Source organism: Triturus cristatus, chromosome 4_2, assembly GCF_964204655.1.
Source record: "Triturus cristatus chromosome 4_2, aTriCri1.1, whole genome shotgun sequence".
In the NCBI taxonomy this organism is placed as follows: Eukaryota; Metazoa; Chordata; class Amphibia; order Caudata; family Salamandridae; genus Triturus; species Triturus cristatus.
This window is the reverse complement of record NC_140586.1, coordinates 284252949-284276549: the sequence shown is the minus strand read 5'-3', so window position 1 is coordinate 284276549 and position 23601 is coordinate 284252949. Positions and strand designations below refer to the sequence as shown.

The 23601-nt window shown below is 46.8% G+C and overlaps 1 protein-coding gene across 1 annotated transcript in view; it reads right to left on the bottom strand.

The window, feature by feature from the left end:
- EDEM3 (ER degradation enhancing alpha-mannosidase like protein 3) overlaps positions 1-23601 on the bottom strand; it is a 326937-nt gene that overhangs the window by 30090 nt on the left and 273246 nt on the right. The window contains exons 18-19 of the mRNA XM_085601522.1: positions 8298-8463; positions 3660-3845 (exon numbers count right to left, since the gene is read on the bottom strand). Coding sequence (XP_085457648.1) covers positions 3660-3845; positions 8298-8463 — 352 coding nt within the window. The remainder of the gene's footprint in view (positions 1-3659; positions 3846-8297; positions 8464-23601) is intronic.

Sequence of the window (23601 nt, the reverse complement as noted above, 5' to 3'; positions counted from 1 at the left end):
GACCAGAGCCCTCTGATCTCAACTCCCCCCAAGGTGTTGCCCCAGCCCAGGAGTGACACATCAGTTACTACAGTCAGCTCTGGTTGGAGCAGACTATGCCAGCGGGCATGCTTCACTAGCAGGATGCAGGGAGCTATGACGCCCAACAGCCTCAGAGTCTGTCTCACCAAAACAGATAGAGGCTGAAACATCTGTATCAGTCTGAATATCCTGGACTTGCTGTTCTAGCGGATAAGCCCAACACTGCACTGTGTCCAGAACAGCTCGCATGAAAGGGAGCATCTGAGAGTGGTGAGGTGAGACTTCGGCATCATTATAGTGAGCCCAGGTGTGTGCAGGAGGTTCACCGTAGTCTGGAGGTGGGAGACTACTTCCTGTGGTGAGCCTACCTTCAACAGTCAATCATTGAAGAAGGGGAAGACTGGAACATAAGGCCTCTATAAGTGTGCTTCAATAACCATCATCACCTTGGTGAACACACAAGAGGTGTTAGTGAGGCATGTAACATCTGTGGGCGGGCAAGACGAAGATGTGAAAAAATACGTGCTGCAAGTCCAACACCATCATCCAGTCTCCCAGATCCGGGGCAGACAGAACTTAAGCAAGCGTGAGCATTTTGAATTTTTCCTGTTTGAGTAAGAGATTGAGAAGGCTCAGGTCGAATATAGGACAAAGGCCTCCGTCCTTCTTGCAGCTGGAATAGCAACCACAACCTACTTCTGATGCTGGCACCCTCTCTATAGTTCCCTTGGCCAAGAGAGACGACATTTCCTGGTGGAGAAAGGAAAGATGGTCCTCCGTGAACCGGTCGTAAAGGGGTGGGATGGGTGGCCAAAACCGAATGGAGTAACCCCTTTGCACAATTTTTAGTACCTAACGGTTTGATGTCAATGAGCTCCAGTAGAGCAGGCGATGGCTTATCCTGCCCCCCACTGGATGCCTGGGATGGTAGGAGGGCAAACTAAAGGGAATTTGAGGCTGTGGCTGCTAAGGAAGTGGTGGACTGGCCCAACCTCTAGCTACCTGTCCCACATGGTCTGCAGGAATCGAAAACGGGGCCAACTTGGCCACAAAAGGTGTGGAAGCTTGCTAGCCGTGGTATTGACATAATTTGAAATGCCTTAGGTGGCCATGAAAGGGGTGAAAGGTAGACTGGGGGTAATGAGGATTATAGAGAGACTCAAGGACCTGGCTGTAGCCCTGGAGTCCTTAAAGCGTTCTAGCGCGGAGTTCACCTTCTCTTTGAAGAGACAGGAGCCATCAAAGGGCTTGTCCATAAGCAATGCTTGGACTTCCCCAGAAAAAAACAGTAGTTCTCAGCCAGGTGTTGCCCTGTGTTTCCAAAGTGATGTGTCTCTTGAAGTGGCTAACGTTTACATAAAGATCCTGCTTGTGAAGGGTATCATTCCGGTTTCTGGATGTTTGAGTTCTTGGCTTTTGTAGCATGATGGTCCAGAAGAACTAGAACACGCCTCAGAACCAGACAACAGAAAAAACGAATCTACAGTGAAGTCATGTCCTGGAGCATTGTGGTTTACAGGGTAGTATAGAGAGTCACCTTGAAACAGAAAGCTCTTCTTCAAAGAACTTACAATGTTGCACCCACCACTAAATTTCAGAAGTGTGCACAGCATGTGATCTACATCAGCAACTGCAGCAAAACTCCATAAATACCTTTAGTATCAGCAGGCTCCAGAGAATTAACAGGCCGCTCTTGCTACATAGTATTATTAGTACCAGAGGAGTATCAATGTCATACAGGGGCAGGAAATTGGAGGGGGTGAGTGGCAATTTCTCTGCGTTTTGAGTTTGAGACTAGGACACTACAAGTCGATTCATCAGAAGGGTGTGTTCTTGGGATTAAGTATGATCTAAACTTCCCCAAAGGATAACTGGTTGTTTTTTTAATGTGGTAAGGCTTCCAAATTGTTTCAATGTTCAAGTCTGTGGGCACAAGGGAGTTTCTCTATTATGGATTTTAAGTTTTTGGCTCAAAGGGTGAATAACTTGTTTCAGGCCCAGCTCTATTGTAGTTTTGACATCCGGCCAAAAAGCAGTTTTTGTCACGGAGGAGAAAGAACTGTTGCATAATGTTTGAAATATTTTGCTGACAAAGGGACCACATCTTGAATCTGCTTCTAGCTTTCTTTCAACCAGCTTAGACATTGATCTTGGCACCTTGTGGAAAGTCTTTTGTCAGGAATGTCTATCGGTGTGGGTGATGGTAAACTAGAGGACCTTGGATAGGGCCAAAATAAACTTATGAACTCTCCTGGGCAAGTCAAATGATAATACACAACCCAGAGCATCATCTTCCAAATAGAGAATGTGAGGTGACTCAGTTAATCAACATCTACGTTTTTTGCTTCACAGATGAAGACTGGGAATGTCTGCACAACATCGAAGAGCAGATTACAACTGTTATGGTCCTGGTGCCACTGCGTGAAAGGGCCAGCATTTCTCTCTCCAGGTTTACACACAGTTGTGTAACAATAACTGATACTAATGTTAAAATTGGTGTAGGTAAACCAAAGGGTAATGGTGGCGATACTGCAAAGAAAGCGCATACAGCCTTTTCTCCATGTCAACCTCTTGAAAAGGGGGGGGAGGACCGGGGGGGACCACTTATTTCCTACAATTATTGCACACTTTTTTAAACCATGCAAAACAGCAAGTTTTTTAATTCAGAGCAACATACACTGAAACAACTCCAGTCGTCAATTAGTTGCGTTTTCAATTTGTTAGTCAAACTTTCAGTTCCTTGTTTGAGATTACACTTTTGAACCTGATTACAGGAAAAAAACACCTGAAGATGGAGTCCACACAAGTGCGGCTCATTGGGAAGTTTGGATGGATGCAATTTTGAGTCATACCAGCTCCTCCAATGGATAAAAACAAATGTAATCAAGATGCTTTTCAGAGGCCAACCATTACATTGCAGGTTGATGGGAATTTTAGAATAGGATTACAAAGAAAAAAAATCAGTTTGAAAGATCACAATGACTTCAAGTAAAAGATCTCTTACTAGGGGGAATATGAAATCTTCCTAGAAGAAAAGATGAATGGTGTTACACAATAAAGAAAGGCTGCATAACTCCACATTGCTGGTACACCTTTAAAAATAATGTTGCTTAATTTGTTCCCTTACAAAACTGGTGATAAATTTGAGAAGTGGAAAACATATAATTTTCTAATAGTGCCACGGTATTTGGAAACATGGATAGCTCTGTTATATAGAGCTTTTTGAACTTGATTGATTAGACTGCCAGAGTCCAAAGCAATTATTAGCGAGTCAAGGCACTATGTTTGCTATGTGAAACTTAGCTTTCAGTCTGATCAACTATTTCAAACTACTGATGGATGTAGATTACCCTTTTTGCTGTGCCGGTAAATAAGGTACTTTGTGCCAATTACTTCATTTCACTTTTACAGCCTCTCAGATTGGAGGAAATTGAAGAGATAGGGAATCCATGAAAAATACAATAGGAAGCAGCAGGTATGAGAACAACTTTCCCACATCTGTACTTGAGCTCGAACATTCTGCTATAAATATACCTTTCCAAGAAAACCAAGCTAGGATGGGTATCATCAAGATGATCATCAATTTACATTCTGAAGTCTCAACAAAAGTAGGAAAAGTATAATGTTTCTGCTCATACCTCGATCTTTTGCTCTGTCTGAAAGAAGTACTTCAACCTCTTGGTACTCCCGGACGGCATCAAGTATTATACTGCCCTCTTTGCTGAACAGGAAAAGCATGGGGATTGTGATATCATCTGTGTTTTTCCCATCACCGGCCATTTGGAAAAGAGGAGCTGTATCACTGCTGCTTCCTTCATTATCATCTGATAACAAACGTTAAAAAGTCAGCATTCCCCGCTATCCAGAATACAAAGTCAACCATACAGCTTAATCAGAGGACACAGATAATTCATTAAACAGAGAAAGTCTTGCATAGGGAAACACTCCTTGCCACCCCCACATTCCTCCAGTGAAACAGCCTTAGGAAAGAAGGTGATCTTCTAAAAGCATGACACACAGATCACTTCATTGTTGATGAAGTGAGCGTGCAAGAACAAACATGATCAAATGGATGCCTCTGTACATATTGCCAATGAGCAGCAGCATCTATAGTATAGGTACATGATATTTATCCCAAGGGAGAGCTGGGACAGCGTGGGATTTGGGAGAGGGGAGAAGAAACATTTTAAAACATATTACATAATGCCCGCTTTCCTTTATTGTTAAATATAATGCTGAATCAGGACACAGGAGAATGAGGATCACCCACTCTTCTGTTCAATATCCTCTTCCTTAGAGTGTATTATGAAAAGCTGCTGCATCTATGCTGGATTTGGCTTACTCTTGCACACTACCTCTCCCTTCAGATAAACTGTTCTCCAGTCAATAAGCAGCAACCCGTCTTATATTTGATGGTCATAGTGACATAGCATCACCGGGAGAGCAGCTGCATCAATGCAGGAGGCCATCAAACTAACCTGTTCTCCCTAGGTGCCTATATGTCCTTCATCTGAATCGGTAGGAGCTGAACAAGATTTAACAGGAATATGTGACCTCTTTGCTGTAGCCATATTGATGAAGCTGGGCTCAGGGTGACCAGGGAACCATTCAGGAGCAGAGTAATGGCTTGCACTTTCGAAGTTGATGTCATCAACTTCACTAATTCATGTAATACATACTCCACAAAAGTGACGATTTCACCAACTTTCTACATTATTCAAGTTTCAGAGAAAGTATTGCTTCTTTATTGAAACCACGGGAAGGTCAAAAAGGTTTGAGGAAAGAAAAATCAGGCAACAGAGGTACTATCTGATCATACATCACTTATGCAGTATACTAGTAGACAAGAACATTCCAGTCCCATTACAACATTTACAGCATATGACACTTTGCATTGCTTCGAATCTTATCCATAGCACTAACCCATCTGAGGTGTAGGTAGGAAAAGTGGTGAGGAATCAGTGCAAATAGCAAATATATTATCCACCACAAATATTGTTTCTTAAAATATGTAGCCTTTTCTTTTCTTCTGATTGGTATTTACTTAATGCAGAGGTCTCATCTGATGAAGGAGTGCAACAACTATACCCTCAGGTAGGTGGGATTGAAAAGTGCAGATTATTCAAGAAAGTCTAGCAACGCAGCCCAGGAAAAATATCCATCTTGGTTTGTCTGAGGTGGGAGGCAATAAAGTTTAGCAAAGGTATAAAAGGAAGACCAAGGCAGATCTCAGTCACCGGAACGCCATTGGATAGCATAGTAGTAGGGACCATGGCCCTCGTGGAATGTACAGGAATACCAGCAGGAGTTATTTTTTTTTAGTTAATGGCTAACAGTTTAATGCAAAGGGTTAAAACCTTAAGACTCGCATCAAAAAATAAACTTTGACCAACGGCCCATTTGAATACATTGTTATAACTGGTTCCCTGGCAGCTAAAAAGACACCCGTTCTGTAGGAAGGCATTTAGTTGGGACTACTTAATATCCCAGCCATACTTTACAACCTTTTTAGAGACTTTCAAACCATTGTAGACCAGATCCAGAAATGGTTTCTCCATGTAGTCAGGAAGGTTGACTATGGTAATTTTCATCAATTCCCACAAGATGTGGACATGTTAGCCAAGAAGCTGTTTGTCGAGTCTATTCAACTCAATCTCTGTAGCAACCATGGGGAAAGTTTGTATTCCATCTGCAAACAAGTCTTGCACTACGAAGGTCTCCAGGTAGCAGTAAAGAGGAAAACATTTTGGATTAGAAGGCACAGGTCTACAGCTTAGTGCGATTTATTTGTGGACTGACAGTTGACAAAGGTTTCCCCCCGGCAGCCACAACTAGCTCAAAGAGCACCTCACTAAATGGGAACAAGGGTTCTGAAACTGCTGGGTTGGTTCACTCAGGATGCTGGATTTGTTTCCACAGTCTGCAAGGATAATTTCAGTGCTTTTCCTTCCTTTCATACCACAGAGGTAGAAGAACAGACTTCTTCTACAGGAGGTCCAGATGGATAAGGAATATCTCCTTCTGGAGATGCTTTAAGACCACCACTATTTTTTAGGTATAGCCCAACATCTGCTTTATAAAGAAAGACATTTGTTCTCAGTCACCAAATCGTTTTCCTGTGTGTGCTGACAGTGTTGACTGGGCATTCCCGGGGCATCCGAACCTGTTGTGAAAAATTCCACCAGCTGGGTGAATATCTGGTCTTCGTATTGTTCTGCCAGAAAGCTACCATCAAAATATGCAGAAACCTTTTCTTTGGCCACCATGATAATGTTTACTTACTTTGAGGGGTTGAAGCATCTCTGAAATCTGTTCTGATGGTGGCAGAAAGATGGTATCATAGGTGATGTCGAAGGAACTAATTTTGGCACCATAGTAGGCAAAGGCTTTTCTGGATGCAGCACCAACACAAGAGACTGTAGAAGTGGAGATGCAAGAGGCACTGGAGCCACCAAAATCACCAAACCTACACACTGGGCCCACCTTTGGTGAGTTGCCTAGAGTATACAAGGCTGTCCTGAAAGTGTCCAAAATGGTCTGAAGGTAGACCTCAACCTGAAATCGGTAGGCTGATGGAATCAAACCCCAGCTATCATTACAGGAATCAGATCAGATGATGAGGGCGAGTCAAAAATGGCGGGGGAGACAGTGCTGAATCTGCAAATGGTATTGGGAGCATGGCCATTTCCTTGGAGGACAAGGGGGACTTTTTACTATGGCGTTTCTATTTTTTCCAGGAAGAACTCTTGGGGGATTATTCCTATTTATGGAGATTTATTTGAAGAAGTGGAGAGGAAGCACTTCAGAGAGTCCATTCGTGATTTAAACAAAAAGCGTGGTCTACGGCACCCTGATGAGTTTCGGGTGCATTGAAGACCAAGATTCGCTGGCCAATGAGTCATGATTGGATACAATTCTGTGACGAAGGTCCAGGTTCAAAACGCAAGAAACATGTTGACCAACTTTTGGATCATCATCTCCCCATATATTCCCCAGTGTTTTTAACTTTTAACAGAAGCCCCTAGAATAAACACAGCATCTAATTAAGTTTACTCATTACCCATCAGACCAACCTTTTCTCATTATTTGAGAAAGGCACCATTCCCTTTTCCCCTTCCTGTACACATTCTGGAGGTCATTAGGTCTTCTTATTTCAGACCTTGAGGCAAAAACAAAAAAGATCTCTGGAGAGGAGCCCCTTGAGGGGCCCATTGCGCTTTGCAGTGCTGACCCAACGAGGAGCACACTCCAGTGATGAAGCATGACACATTTTGGTGGGCGAGGGCTTGTGCTTCATAAAGAAGAGACTTTGTATGACTTCCTTAGGACAAGGTACCAAAATCAATATAGGAAACTAGACCTTTGTCACAGAAATGCACACTGCATTGTTTAACTAAGTTGGGGAGAGTGTGTTCTGTACCGAAACGTCTGTCAGTTCCTCCTTTTTGGTATACATGATTGGATATAAGACACCACATGCCGATCTGCCAAGTGCATCTTTTTACGACACCTCAGACAGGCTTTAAATCCCAAGACCTTAGTGAGGGCATTTGACCTAATCACAGTGAGCCGAGTGACGAATTTTGTGAGTGAAACACCAAGATCAGCTTTGGACTAGTCTCGAGATGTGGAAAAAGAGGACAAGCCAGCAGTGCGCCATATATACCATGAAGTCATTATATTAGAAGCTGAAGCTGCAAGGAACTGGAGAGCTGTTGCGGGGGAATTTTTTTTCCTGATCCAGTCAGGCAACTTAAGATAATGATAACGTGAGGTATCAGCTGAAAGAAGCTTCCATCAGAACATTTTTACATGGAAAAATGATGAAATTGCAGACCCTGGGGAATGTATAACTGCTTGCATAGATAACTTCAAAAACTGAACCAGGTTTTCCTAGAATACAGCTCGATTGTGTAGAAAGAAATTGCTTCTACTTTATCTCAATCTTGAATTCTGACAGGCAGTCAAACAATGCGGTCAGCTAAGATGCACATTTCTGTCCCATTGTGTCTTCTCTACTAATGCCTTCTGTCCGAATCACTGGTTACAATTTTGCCACCTCTCTGTAGCCATCCAGGAGAGAGATTCTATCTCTTGAGAGCTCATATACTTGACAATGTACAAATTCTTGGTCGAAACCATAGGACAGCCAAAATATGTAAGTGGAAGTGAGAAGTTAAGTGGAGAAATAGCAAGCTTCCATAGTAGAATATCCTTTGATCTTAGTTAAAAGAATAAAAAGTGCAGCTAAGCTTAAAAGTAGATGAGTGACTTACCGATAACAATGCCTCCTATCGCTCCAGCTTTTTGGGCATTTCTGGCCTTTTCAGCAAACATACACTGGCCTCGCTGCATCAAAGCAATCCTACCAGATACTGCTTCAGGATTGGTGATCTCGGAGCATCCATTGTATGGTTGAGTGGAAGCAACAAACCCTCTTGTCTGTTGGCATAATTAAAATTGATTAATATAATGTTAATGTAATAAAAAGTAACAATGAATAATCAACCACTAAAGACACCTCAGAGAGACTGCATTAAACAATTTCCTGTGTTTACGATTTGCTGGTAATCTTGGTAGCACAAAGGCAATTCGGACTGTCAAAGATGGTATATTTCCATGCCATACGCAATGCTCCTAGTCATAAAGCAGATGATGTTGGGTTGAGATGCATCTTCTCCCTAGAACATTTACTATCACACCACTGGAGACCATGAACAACTCTACAATTTAAGCCCTGCGGTTTATAGTACTCCCCACTTGATGACTTCACCTGAAACAAAAACCTACTGGTAGCTGCATTTGCATAAACCCAAAGGAACACCAACAACAGGGCCATTCACACCCTCCCAGGCGCAGAGTCTGAACTCTTACCTACCCACCTTCTGTTACAAAGTGTCCAGCTAAACTTACTACTGGAATGAAGAACTCCTGGTGACCCCTTAGAATAATCTTCAATTCACCTCACTACTTGGATAACAAATAAGTGCTTAACCTGCTTAGGAAACCTAACCTCAATTTTTAGTCACTAATGTTACTTAACTTCAGGAAGCCAGAATGATGGATGAAGCGATACCATATTTTGCACATGGACCACACTGACAGAACTGGTGGTGGTCTCACCTTTAAGTTGTGTAGGTTATTGAAAGGTTTCCATTATTAAACTACCTGTTCTAGTGTGTAGAACATCTTACAAATGATAGATCTGTTAACCTAAGCAACTGTTTGTCAGTATGGCACCTCATCCTTCCCCTGGCGCTCCATCTAGTTTTGGGCCCTCATTCCTGGACTGTACAACTCCTTTTGCTCTACAAACACTACATTTTCTAATTCTGGGGGTGTCTTTATCTTTTGGGTGTATGCAGCCTCACTCCTAGACATAACTGATGTTTTGCACTGTGTTCCAGCTTTTACCTAACCACATGCATTAAAGGCTCCACCCACACTGCAGACTATATCCTTTATTTGGTAATATTTACTATTGAGAGTACGACTTAAACTGCCCACTGTCCTAATGCACAAGTTACTTACCTTCGGTAACGATAGATCTGTAAGAGACATTAGTTAGTGATAGATTCCTTACCTTAGAATTACCCCCAGGCGTCAGACTGGATCTGGAAAGTTTTCACCCGCAGTGCCCCTGCGCGTCGGAAGGTGGCGTCGTGCGGCTCCGCATCTGTCGTAGGCGTCATGATCACCGGGATAGACATCGCAGCAGCTGCTTAGACGCCGCCCTCGCGCGCGGACGTCAGTTCTGTACACGACTTTCCACGCCAGGAACGCAGAGCCATGCAAGATACTGGCCACGGGTGCATTGAATCTAGGGCCCTAAAAAGGATGACCTTAACCCTAGAAATCAGTTCGCAGAACGGGCAAGATGGGTGGGGCGGTAAGGAATCTATCACTAACTAATGTCTCTTACAGATATATCGTTACCGAAGGTAAGTAACTTGTGCATCTGAAAGAGACACGTTAGTGATAGATTCCTTACCTTAGAATAGATACCCCAGCAATAACAACCCCGGTGGTGGGTCTGCGAACCAAGATCACACCAGAAAGTCAAGTAACAGAATGGCCAAAGAAGCCGTCTCTCCGGACTTGACTGTCGAGGCAATATTGCTTAGTAAAGGTGTGCAGCGAGGCCCACATGGCTGCCTGACAGATGTCTTGCAAGGGGACACCACGTCCCAATGCAGTAGTAGCTGCGGTCGCCCTGGTAGAATGGGGGCACAACCCCACCGGAGGTTCTTTTTTAGCCAGAGAATAACAGGCTTTGATACACAAGACGACCCAGTGGGAGATAGTCCTCTTGTGTACAGCCCGGCCTTCCTTGGCGCCTACGTAGCCAACAAAGAGCTGGTCATCCACCCGGAACTGTTGTGTGCGATTCAAGTAAAATGAGAGCGCATGTTTAGGGTCCAGACGGTGGAGCCTCTTCCTCTCTGGAAGGGTGCGGAGGTGGAAATAAAGTGGGCAAGGTGATAGTTTGCCCAATGTGGAAGGGAGTAATAACCTTTGTCAAGAAGGAAGGACGAGTGTGGAGCACAACCTTGTCCGGATGAGCCGACAGAAAAGGAGGTTTTACAGGATAGAGCCTGGAGCTCACTCACGCCCGTAGCGGAGGTGATGGCAACCAGGAAAGCAGTCTTCAAAGTTAGTAAACGAAGAGGACAATTGTGAAGTGGCTCAAAAGGTGCACACATCAAATAAGTAAGAACCAGGTTCAAGTCCCACTGTGGCATCACAAAAGGAATAGGAGGGAAAAGGTGAGTAATGCCTTTGAGAAATCCATTTACAACAGGGGACTTGAAAAGAGAGGGCTGATCAGGGAGCCTGAGAAAGGTTGAAATTGCAGAAAGATAGCCCTTAATAGTGCCCAGAGCAGAGCCCTGCCGGGCCAATGAAAGCAGGAACAAAAGGACTTCTGAAAGAGGGGCAGAAAGGGGATCCACAGCCTTTGCTGTGCCTCATGCCACAAATTTGTTCCACCTGCAGGTGTATACCGATTTAGTGGAGGGACGCCTGGTTGCCAGAATGATATCACAGACTTCAGGAGGCAAGTCAAATGGAATCAACTGTCGCGGCTCAATCTGTACGCATGGAGGTGGAGGCTGGACAGGTTTGGGTGGAGGACCGTCCCCTGCTGCTGTGACAGAAGATCCTCCCGAAGAGGCAGTCAGATCGGGGGATCCACGCTCATACCGAGTAGCTCGGGATACCAAACTCTTCAAGCCCAGTCCGGAGACACAAGAATGACTTGGGCCCTGTCGCGCCTGATCTTCTTCGCCACTCTGGGTAGAAATGGTATAGGCGGAAAGGCGTACAATAGACCGCAACTCCACTCGTGACGAAAAGCATCACCGAGCAAGGGTGCCGTGGAAATTCCAACGCGCAGAACTGCTGACATTGTGCGTTCTCTTTGGTGGCGAATGGATCTAATCAAGGCTCTTCCCACTGTCGAAAGAGACCCTGCGCCACCTAGGGTGAAGACGCCATTTATGATCCATCATGCACCTGCGGCTGAGTTTGTCCACCCTGGCGTTCAAAGAACCTGCCAAGTGTTGAACCACCAAGGAAATGCCTTGACATTCCAGCCATGTCCAGAGACGCAGAGCCTCCTGACATAGGGTCCACGACCCCACCCCACCTTGCTTGTTGCAGTACCACATGGCGGTGGTGTTGTCTGTGAGCACCTGCACTACTCTCCCCTTGACAGAGGGAAGGAATGCCTTCAGTGCAAGTCGGATTGCCCGGACCTCCAGAAGGTTTATATGGAGCCTGGACTCCGCCGGAGACCAGAGGCCTCTGATCTTCGCCTCTCCCATGTGGCCGCCCTACCCCAGGAGGGACGCATCAGTCAGCACAGTGTGCTCCGGTTGGGGAAGGGAGAGTGATCTGCCGCTGACCCAATGCTGGTTCGTGAGCCACCACTGCAACTGTTGTGCAGTGCCTTCCGAGATCTGGACAGACTCGTACAGGTCCCCTCGATGCTGCGCCCACTGGAACTTCAGGGCCCACTGCAGAGCCCGCATATGCCATCTGGCATGATTGGTCAGCAGGATGCAGGAGGCCATGAGGCCCAGCAGCCTCAAGGTCATCCTGACTGAAACCCAGGACAAGGGCCGAAAGATCGGGATCATAGCCCGAATGTCTCGGACTCGCTGTTCGGGAGGATAAACCCGAAACTGCGCTGTGTCCAGAAACGCTCCGATAAAGAGGAGCTTCTGAGAGGAAATCAGGTGGAACTTCGGCACATTGACGGAGAACCCCAGCAAATGCAGGAGGTTGGCCGTAGTCTGGAGGTGGGAGAAGACTGCTTGGGGCAAGCCCGCCTTCAACAGCTAGTCATCGAGATAGGGAAAGACTGAAACCCCTGATCTGCGCAGATTAGCAGCGACCACCGCCATCACTTTCGTGAACACCCGAGGGGCGCTGGTAAGGCCAAAAGGGAGCACGGTGAACTGAAAGTGCTTGTGGGCTACCGTGACCCGCAGGTAACGCCGGTGGGCCGGCAGGACGGGGATATGAAAATAAGCGTCCTGCAAGTCCAACGCTACCATCCAGTCTTGCGGGTCTAGGGCAGACAAGACCTGAGCAAGTGTGAGCATCTTGAACTTCTCCTTCCAGAGGAAGCGATTGACGTTCCAAAGGTCCAAGATAGGACGCAGGCCCTTGTCCTTCTTTGGAACCAAGAAGTAGTGGGAGTAACAATCACGACTTACTTCTGGCATCGGAGCGCGCTTGATGGCCCCCTTGGCCAAGAGGGCCGCAACTTCCTGCTGGAGAAGTGCCAAGTGATCCCTCGACATGCGGTGGTACTGAGGTGGCATGGCTGGAGGGGTAGTCTTGAAGGGGAGGGAGTAGCCCCTTTGGACTATCTGTAAAACCCACCTGTCTGAAGTGATGGTGCACCAGTGGGGGAGGTGATGGCGAATCCTGCCGCCCACTGGCGTTTGGTGGGCCTGAAACACCGGACTAGGAAGGTTTGGAGGCAGGAGTGGCAGGGGAGGTGGTGGACTGACCCACCAGCTGGCCCTGTGACCCACCACGGTGGGTCACACGTCCGCAGCTGCGCGGAGACTGTTGCTGCGCAGGCCTGTGGCTTTGAAACAAATGTGTTTGGCGCCCCTTCCATGGCCACGAAAGGAGCGAAAAGCAGAAGCGCGAAAGGCCCAATGACTTGGCTGTAGCCCGCGAGTCCTTAAAACGCTCCAATGCACTTCCCGCCTTGTCGCCAAAAATGCGAGTGCCATCAAAAGGCATGTCCATCAGAGTGTTCTGGACATCCCCAGAAAAGCCAATCGTCCTCAGCCAGGCGTGACGGCGTAGCGCCACTGTCGTGGAAATCGCTCTGTCCAGCAAGTCGGCGGTGTCAAGGCCACAACGAATCGTGAACTTGGCTGCATCTCTTCCGTCAGCAAAAGCTTGGGAGGGCACCGTCCAGGCCTCCTCCGGACACTGAGGCAGCACCTCTGCCACTGTATCCTACACAGTGTGTGAATAACGGGCCAAGAGGCATTCGGTGTTCACAGACCGCAACTCTGAACTGGCGGAAGAGAAAATCTTCTTCCCAAATTGCTCCAGTTTCTTGGATTCCCTGTCCGGAGGTGCGGAAGGGAATGCGCTCGGGGATGCAGAGGCTTGGACTACCAAGCTCTAAGGGGTAGGGTGTTGGGAGAGGAAAATGTGGTCGCCCAGGGCCGGGCGATGGCGTCGGGCCACGTTCCTATCCACAGGAGCCCCTGTGTTGGGCCTGGACCAGGTGCCCAAAAGAACGTCTGAAAGTGCGTCATTGAAGGGCAACAGCCGCTCCGCAGAAGAAGCTGCCGGCCGAAGCACTTCAGTCAGGAGGTTAGTCCTGATGGCCACTGTAGGGAGCTCGAGGTGGAGAGCCTCGGCCACCCAACGCAACACCACTGAATAAGTACCACCCTCCTCCGAAGCCACGGTAGAAGGAGACAGTGCGCCAGGTTCTGGTGAAAAATCCAGTCCACCTGTGTCCTCCAAACCCTCTTCCCAGTCCGGGTCTAACTCGCATTGGGCTACGAGAGGGTCTTCAGACCCGTCCGAGTCCCCCCCGTCCTCCGTAACCTGCTGGGCAGGCGGAAAAGATGGAGGAGGATGGAGAAAGGGATAGAAATTCCACATCGGCGTCGGAATCAGCATCGATCGACACTGGTCCGGCACCGTCTCCATGTCAGGGTGGAAGCCGGCAACGGCATCGGCCGACGCCGTAGATGTTGATGTCGATGGAGGTCATACGAGGCCAACCGACATCGGCTGGGATCCATGCATGGATCCATGGGGTCTCGCGGCGCTGAGGCCGGAGCCGTCGACGACATCGGGCTGGAGCCGGCGACGAAGAAGGGGCGAGGACCCCCAGTCGGACCCGTGGGGCCCGAAGGCGCGCCTGCGGGGTTCGACGGGCCAAAGAGGTGGGCCATGGCTGACAGAAATTCCTGCAGCTGGGTCGGAGTCCCCGAAAGACCCGGGAAGGGCGGGTAGGCCGTCGGCAACTGCGTAGGCTCCGCTAGAGTTGCGGGGGTAGCACCACCCGCACCCTCAGCCGTGTCGCGTGACAGGCTAGGGAAAGGCGGAGCGCGACGTCGCTAGAGCGACGTCGCTTCTGCGACTTCTTGTGTTTCTTCTTACCTGACCTGAGTGTGAAGACTTTGTCGAACGATGGTGGCGGCTCCGCGACTGGTCCCTCGAACCTCCCACGGGACCGGGACCTTGAACAGCATGGAGCCAACTCCAGGGCCTCAAGCCACTTTCTGGGCCGCTCCCGCAAAGTTTTCAAAGCCATGGACCAGCAGTCAGGCCCGATGCGGAGTCGTGGCCGCGCCCCAGGCAGAAGAGACACTTGCGGTGCGGGACAGTCACCAACATCGTGCGGGGACAGGCCTCACAAGACTTGAAACCAGGCATCGCTATACACCAGGAGTCAAACACTCAAAAGAAGAGACAAAAGTCCCAAAAAAAGCTCAGTCAAAAATTGACTGGGGGTACCGCTCTCTCCAGATCTGCGCTGGCACGGAAAAAGAAAGAACGGACGTCAGCGCGCGAGGGCGGCGTCTAAGTAGCTGTCGCGACGTCATCCCGGCGACCAGGACACCTACGACGGACGCAGAGCCACACAATGCCACCTTCCGACACGCAGGGGTACTGCTGATGAAAACTTTCTGGATCCAGCCTGACGCCTGGGGGTAATTCTAAGGTAAGGAATCTCTCACTAACTATTGTCTCTTACAGATATTGACCAACTGGTTAAAACGCTTCCTGTACCACTTCCCCTCACCCAGTCAAATTGTTGAGACTCAGCTAATAAGTCAATTGTAATAGTATATCTTGAGAGAAATTCTGCCATGATTAGTTTGGGCCATGAAATTAAATACATTTAGCACTTGGATCAGCATCGCCATTAAAATGGTGCACCCTTCTTAAAATACAGGCCAGATGCCTGAAAATACAAAATAAATAATGGTACACGCCTGCCCTTTGGGATGAGATATAAAGCTGAAGAAAGCAAAACATGTTGCCGTAACTCCTGCCCTCACCTGAAATCACTGGACCACCTGGAACTCGCCAGCAATACAATTAAATGACATTACAACGATCGGTGCCACTTTTTATGCACCTATTCAGCACCCAACTGAAAGGAGATTTTTACTATTATTTAGGAGTTCTCCACACTAAGTGTGGAATCCTCTATTATTTCCTGCTTATAAGATCTGTGAGAAGTGTCTTCTTTCACTTTTAAATGAATAAAATCTTTGACTCTTTTAATCTGACTAGGTCTCCTCTTAGAGCAGTAACCATTCACACCACCACTTGCGCTGTACTTTATTCACCTCGACTTTATTGGCATTTGACCATCTCACCCAGAGTTTCACTTATGATAAACTGAGGTCAAATCAAATCTGGTCCCCTTTTGAGCACTTGTTCAGTTAGAATCCACATACCTGTGGCCTTGTTGAGGGACATTTGAGAAGATTCTCCACCTTAAAGTAAACCTAATGACCAAGTCACTAGAATGCAAATGTTAAAAGTACCCCATGTGGAATCTACTGATCTGGCCAACTATTGCCCCATCTCTCTCCTATTGGTGAAAGCCAAAATCATAGAAAGTGCTGTAAATTTCGAACTTTGAAACTTCTTAAGAGTCTTCCACCTGCCTAGATTCTGATGGGGCTGACAGGCTAGCGCATAGAGCAGAATCTATTTTGGTGGCTGCACTGGATAATCTGAATAGGCCTTCGGACAAAGATGACCAGGCTGCTCTCATACTTTTAGACCCGTTTCATGCCTCCAACATGGTATCACCCAACATCCTTTTTTATTGTGTGAATAAAGCTGTAAAGAAAGTGCCCTAAAATTGCCAGAATCTTTTCTTACAGACCACGTCAAAGAAGTCTACCTACACCTGAATAGTTTCACATTAAAGAAACTGGCATTAAAGGTTCCACATAACCCTTACTTCAGCCTAAAGCTTTCAAATGATTAATATGGCTCTTCTGGCATACTTCAACGGATCCTTTAGTTTCACAATTTATCCCTATACCCATGTGTAGAAAAGTTTCCCTTTCTGGCATGGTCACCCCTACACTTTTTGTCTGGTATTTGATATGATTTTGATTGGGAGTGCACTGGGTTCCTGCTAACCAGGTCCCCAGCACCAGATCTCTTTCCCAGAACTGTGCAATTGTACCCCAATTGGAAATCCCTTTAGCACTCCCTGTAAGTGTAAGTCCCTAGTAAGTCGCACCCTGGTACCTAGGGCAAGGAGGATAAAGGTGGTCCCTAAGGGCTGCAGCATGTATTGTGACACCGTAAGAGCGCCTCATAAAAACACATGTAGACTGCCACTGCAGGCTGCATGTCTTAGTGCATGTAAAAGTGAAAACACGACATGGCACGAATCCCTGTGTGCCATGCCCACAGACACTGTATGCAGTATAGGTAAGTCACTCCTACAGCAGGCCTTACAGCCTTAGGGCAGGGTGCACTATACTACATGTGTGGACATATCTGCATTTGCAGATATACCCCTGTGCTGGTCAGTTCCATTACTGCCAGTATAAATGACCAGGAAGCTATTTTAATTACATGTGCTGGTCACTGGTGAAAACAAGCTCCCCAGCTACGCGATGGCTTCACTGAAAACATAGATGTTTGGTATCAAACATCTGATATTAATAAGCCCACACGGATTCCAGTATTGGATTAATACATGTTCCCAGAGGGAACCAAGATGCCCCCTGAATAACTCCTTTTCAGATTCTGGTGCACTGACCATAGGCATGATAGAGTCCACTCTCACGTTAATATTCACCATTCTCCCATTACTATTGAAACGTAAGGACCCCCGAATTCTGTGGGTTCTATAGATCAACAGCCTTCATAATTAGCGATGTGAAGCTCTATAGAAGGAGCCTCATAATTCAGAATATATGGTTGATTCTGATCCCCCCTCTCCAAGCAAGCTTCATATTAAACAGAATGGTGATAACGCAAAGTTGGCCTTCAATGTCCTACATAAAACTATCCGAGACAGCACCCAACTACTTTGCTCACTTGATGTAGAAAATGCAGTTGATAAAGGCTATTGGAAATATCTCAGGAAAACTTTAGTTAAATCTGATCTACCACCACCCACATGGTTACCAACAAATGTCATGGAAACCACCCAAGAGGAGCTTTAGAACTTTATTTGGGATAATAAGGTGCTTTGGGCTGCAAAGTCGATACTCAACAGATCCTCTTAATGTGGGCGGTAGGGAGCCCCGACACCCAACAGATATGTATTTGCGACGTATTTAGCGGCAGCTCTCAGATGGTTCTCCTCCACCAAGGATAAACCATGATGCAAGTTGGAACAGGTGCTGTGTAGAATACCTCTGCATCACCTCCTATTGATACCCCACGAACTAATGGCATAAAAGGGTTCCTCCTAAGCTGCACTAATGTTGGCCTACTGGAATCCAGCAGCAAGATCAAATCAAGTTACAAGTTATCTGTCCCCCATGACCCCGGAGATGTGGAAACCAGACAATAATCCAAGCATAACTGATAAGGATACTTGAGCTGAGCTGGTGGTCTGTTTGTTACACTAGGCTCCCTGTTTGACCATGGCATCCTAAAAAAAGCAGAGAACAATGTTCACTAGATTTCCAGCTGGGAACAAGAGATGTTTTCTGAATAACCTCTTACACTGGGCATGTCGGGAAGTGGCAAAGGAGTGAGAGAGAACAGAAATTAAGAAGGCGGAGGAAATATCTGAGAGGTGAATGTCGGGCTATATTCAGTTTATTTAAACCTCTTGAAGTTAGTCAACTCTCAAACTCTCCCATGGTAAGATGATTGAGGAGTGGCTATATCAGGAAGTTCATGGATGTAACTTTGGCAAAGAGCAACTAAATCATCTATTCACACTCACTGCAAAGAGGCCATCCATATAAAGTGATGCAGTGCTGGTAACAGACTGTGGTCCAGTTGAAAGCTATGTATGGGGGTCTCTGGTGTTTGGAGGAGAGGGTGTGCAAAGAAAGGATCTCATTGTCATATGTGGTGGGACTTGTGAGTGTATCAAGACCTACTGGAGGGAACAACTGTCATATCAAAGACATCATGGGCATACAGATCCATTAGAACCCATGGACTGCAGTACTATGCAATGTCAATTAAGAAGGGTTATAACTGTTGTCCCCAACCATTTAACATATCTAACTCATTTGAAATAACCTGATCTTGAGCCAATGAAGAGAAAGAGCTGAGCTCTCATACTTCCTCTAGAGGCGATCTTAGCTCAGATGTCATAGTAGAAGTGTGAAAATAGCAGTGAGACTGACTGGGGAGGAGGGTGGGGTGTATGTTAACCATAATAGCAAGCAGTGCGTAACATTTGAAAACAGCGGGAAGCCTGCTCACTTTATTGACCTAGGTTGCAGTGGGTAGATCTGCTTGTTCCTCTGCTGAGTTGGCAGATGCTTGCCTAACCAAGCAGTAACACCTGGTGAAGGTATGCCTACTTATCCACATGGATGCACAGCAAATGTTCTTTACAGACACTCTAGCTTACAGTGCAGCTGTTGGTGTCATGCTTCTGGTGGAGTACACCCTCACTCTGCTCTAGAGTGGACACTTTGCCTTGTTGTGACAGAAGGTGATACAGGCAGATAGCCACCATGCAAAGGCCTTGTTAGGACAACTTCCTGGATGGTCGAATGAGACAAATAATTGATTTGAAGAAGGAAAGTCCTTGGTTTTGTCCTGTTGTACCTGTGGACATAGCAAGAGTCAAGGACCTCTCTGCAGAAGTGGATGGATTGAGGGAGAAAGATTGCAGGATGACAAGTTCATGCATGTGAATGCCTCCAGGGACTTCTGGCATTTCGGTTGGTCTGTAAAAGTAACTTGCTTTTAGTGAAGCAAAGATATGGCTCTTTAGCAGTGAAATACTGCAATTCACTGTACTTGCTAAGGTTAAAGAGAACAGAAGGAAAATGTTATTTATCCTGTAAGCATCTGCTCGTGGCATGTACTGCTGTAGGTTCACATGCTGTGCATACTCTTGTCAACTAGTGTTGGGCTTTGTGTTCAACGTTTTGTCCACAAAGAATGTTTCAACTCACAATGTATAGTGAATCCACCCACCTATTGCTGGTAAGGCGCATGGGCAGTGGATCCATTGTTGTATTGTTTTTCCTGCACAGCGGATGAGGATGGAAAGGGAACGTGGAGATACAGAAGATGACCATGGGGAGAAAGAATCCAAAGGCTTCCGGGGAGGGGCTGGGAGCATGTGAATCGACAGGAATACATGCCACAAACATATGCTTACAGGCTAAGTAACATTTTCCGTTTCTGGCAAATGCAGCTGTAGATACACATGTTGTGCAAAGTCTGTAGAGCAGTCATCCACTAGGCAGTGGCTAGCAAGAGGATGCAACAGAAGATTGAAAAACTGTACATAGGACAGCTTGGCAAATGTTCGTTTATTGGCAAGCTAAGACGTCCACACAGAAATGCTTGGTGAAAGTGCGTGGAGTAGACCACGTAGCTGCTTTGCAGATGTCAGCCAACCAGAAAAGGTACAATTTTGATTACTCAACATTCAGAATCGTAGGAAGAGGAGCTCACTGAGCTCTTGTTATCATGTACAATTGAAATTGAAGTGATGTTCCAAACGGCGCAATGTCCCGATAAAAGTGAGGTAAGCGAGTAAGAAGTGCGCAAGTGCTAATCAGTATATACATAAATAGTGAAAGTGGAGGATGCACAGTTGATTGTTTTAAACACTAACAGAGTTGCAGGCTTCTGAATTACTTAGAACAGTACACTATTTTTGTGTCAACGTTTCAACCCTCTATGGTAATTTTACAGGGTCATCATCAGGATGAAGATTAGTAAATTATGTTGTTAATTTTGTAGCAAAACCATTCCACTGATGGTCATTCAATAGTTTACCGTTGACTGTTGCGGTCAAACTTCATCTTTCAGGGACCACTGTTTCCTTTATTACTGTGTACTACCCAGGTCCCAGGGTTACTCCTTGTTTTACGAGTATGTTGAAATGTCAGGCAGGGACAGAAAGCACACTGCGTGAGATAACACTTAAGTCCTTCTATAAAAGCTATAATAACTGGAACCCTGAACAGTGATGTGTTACCTGTTCAGAAGGTATGCAGGAGCAGCAGCTAAATGAAGTCTAATGGAGGTGCAAGCGAGGCCAGATTGTTGCAAGTGAAGCAGGTAACAGACAATATTTTTAATTTGGCTGAATAGCAGGCTCTTGAAGGCCTGCAGGCATCACTCAGGACAATCACAGTCTGGGGGTAGGTTGGGGTAGCCATATTGTAAGACCTATGGAGCCAAATTATAAGATCTAACGAGCTAAATCGCAAGGCTTAGCTGCTTGGGGCACGGGTGTCTCAGCGTGCTATTGCTCTGCATGAGAAGGTCTGGCTTGCTGGGCAACGTTTCTTGAGTCACTATTGAGAGAGGTCTAGGAGGGTGGTGAACCAGTACAGTCTGGGCCAGATGGGGACCACAAGGATGAGAGTAAGGATGTTTGTTGAAGCTTCTGAACCACAAACGTAAGAAGTGGGAGAGTAAGCAAAGTGTAGGCAAATATCCCTGACCAGTTACTTCAAAGCATGCCCAAGGACCCTGGGTGTGGCACCTGGAGCTGAAGTTTGGGCATTGTGCGTTTTTTGATGGTGGCTAAGAGGTCTACATCAGAAAATCCCCACTAATGGAAGTACAGGATTAGGATTTGTGTATGTAGTTCCTACTCGTGGACTTGTTGCTGCATTGTGCTGAGCAGGTCTCCAAAATCGTTGTCCGCTCCTGGTAGGTACTCCATCAGTAGAGAGAGACTGTGATGAAATGCGCACCATCAAATGTTCGGGGCTAACACAGACAACTGTGCTGCAAGTGCTGCCGTGCTTCTGCAGGTGGAGCATGGTGGTCATCTTGTCTATGCGAATGAGGACTATCTTGTGTTGGATATGACAAGGGAACACCTTGAGGGCTAGCTGAATGGCCATCAGCTCAAGGTAGTTGATGTGGAGATCGTGTTGATGGGGTGTCCACATTCCTTGAATGGTCATCCTGTAAGTGAGCCCCCCACCCTGTGAGGGAAGCGTCAGTTGTGATTGTTACCAGGTGCACTTGGTCACGAAAGGGCTGGACCTTGCAACAGGTTGTTGCTGTTCTAACACTGCAGAGAGTGATGTGTGGCCTCAAAACACTAGCCCCTCCCAGTGACCCTGTAATTGTGACCACTGTGCAGCTAGGCACTCCTGCTACGGGGACATTAGTAACCTGGCATGGTGAACTATGGCAATACAAGAGGACATCGTGCTGAGGAGGTGTATGACTATCCTCACAGTTACTGGACGGCCTGGCTGAAAAAGGGAAGCAGTAATTGGAAGTTTGCACCCTTGCAGTACTAGGGTTGGCTTTCCCAGCGACAGAGCTGAGTACCACCCCTAAGAAGGGTTGGGTGTAAAGGCGCTGGAGACGGGACTTAGTGATATTGATGGTGAACCCTAGACCATACAGGAGGTCTATGGTGGCCTTGGGGTGAACCATGCACTGCTTTTCAGTTGTGTTCTTGATCAGCCAGTCATCGATGTAAGGGAAAACGTGGATGCCATTCCTCCTGAGATGAGTGGCTAGCACAGCAAGACACTTTGTTAACACCCTGGGGGCTGTCGTGACCCCAGAGGGCAGCACTTTGAATTTGATAATGCTGGACATTTACCATGAAGCAGAGGAACAGGCGATGTGCAGGGTAGATCGGGATGTGGAAATAGGCATACTTGAGGTTGAGGGCGGTCAAGAAGTTGCCTTGCTGTAGTAGAGGAATGACATCCTGGAGTTACCACGTGGAAGTGCTCTGACAGGATGTATTTGTTGAGGGGCCTGAGGTAGAGTGCGGCCCTGATACTCACATCCTTCTTGGGAATTAACAATTGAGCTCTATGGCCCCTTTGCAAATAAGTGTCTCTACTTCCTTTTGGGGAGAGGGTGTGTTTGTGGGAAGGGATGATTGGTGGTGTGTTTGTGAGCTCCAAACAGCAAACCTTGAATATGATGTCTAGGACCCTTGATCTGAGGTGATTGAAACCCACCAGGACAGAAACCCCTGTAGTTGTCCACAGACCAGTATTGTTTGAGGGGGCGGGGGGTAGGGATTTGTGGAGCACAAGTGGGTCACTGCTGTGCCAAGGCAGCACCCCTCAGTGGCTCCACTGCTGGCTCTGCCCGTAGAGTTATTGTCCTTGTAACCCCCACTGCAGTAGCATCAGGGAGGGGTCTGACGCATTTTCTGTCCTTGAAAAGAGGTGGCTGACTCAGGAGAGGCACTCTTGGAACCTCTGCGGTGCTAAGACTGACGAAAGGAACCACAGGTAGAAGTGTTTGTAGCTCTTCCACATCCTTTGCTGTATCAGTGTCCTTCTTTATCTTTTCAAGCATCTGGTCAACCTGTGGACAAGTGCCTCTATCATGGAGTCATGGGAATCTTATGCACTACCTTACTGGTTGGTTGAGGGCCTCCTCAAATGTCAGCTTCCTTCTGGAAGGAGCAGTCTCTATATCTTTTGTTAGAGGCTAAGCAAGGATCCGACCAGCCTGAGAGTGGATGAGGATTTGCTGCTGTCGGACATCAAGCTCAACCTGAAGGCATTAAAGAATGAGCTGATCTTGATCTTTGGAGGCAAAAAAAGGACAGCACCTTGACACTAAGCATTTTAGCGCTGAAGATGATCTTTGGACTGCCGGCACAGAGGTGGATTTCGGCTCTTGAGTCCTAAAATGGCTTAGTGGACGTCTTCAAAGCTAGAGCCAAAGGGGCGGTCAGAGCTGAATGGCATGGCTTTAATACGTGCTTCAGCCCAGAAGCTAGTCGGGTGCGAAGAGTGGTATTGGTGCTGGCCATGGCCTTCTGTAAAAACAGCCAGGTGATGGAAGGAATGCCTAAATTAATCTCAGCCACTATTTGTAGGGCCGCGTCCCAATCCATCGGTTGTCGCTCACAATGCCACCTCAGTTTGTATCCAGCCACATACAAAT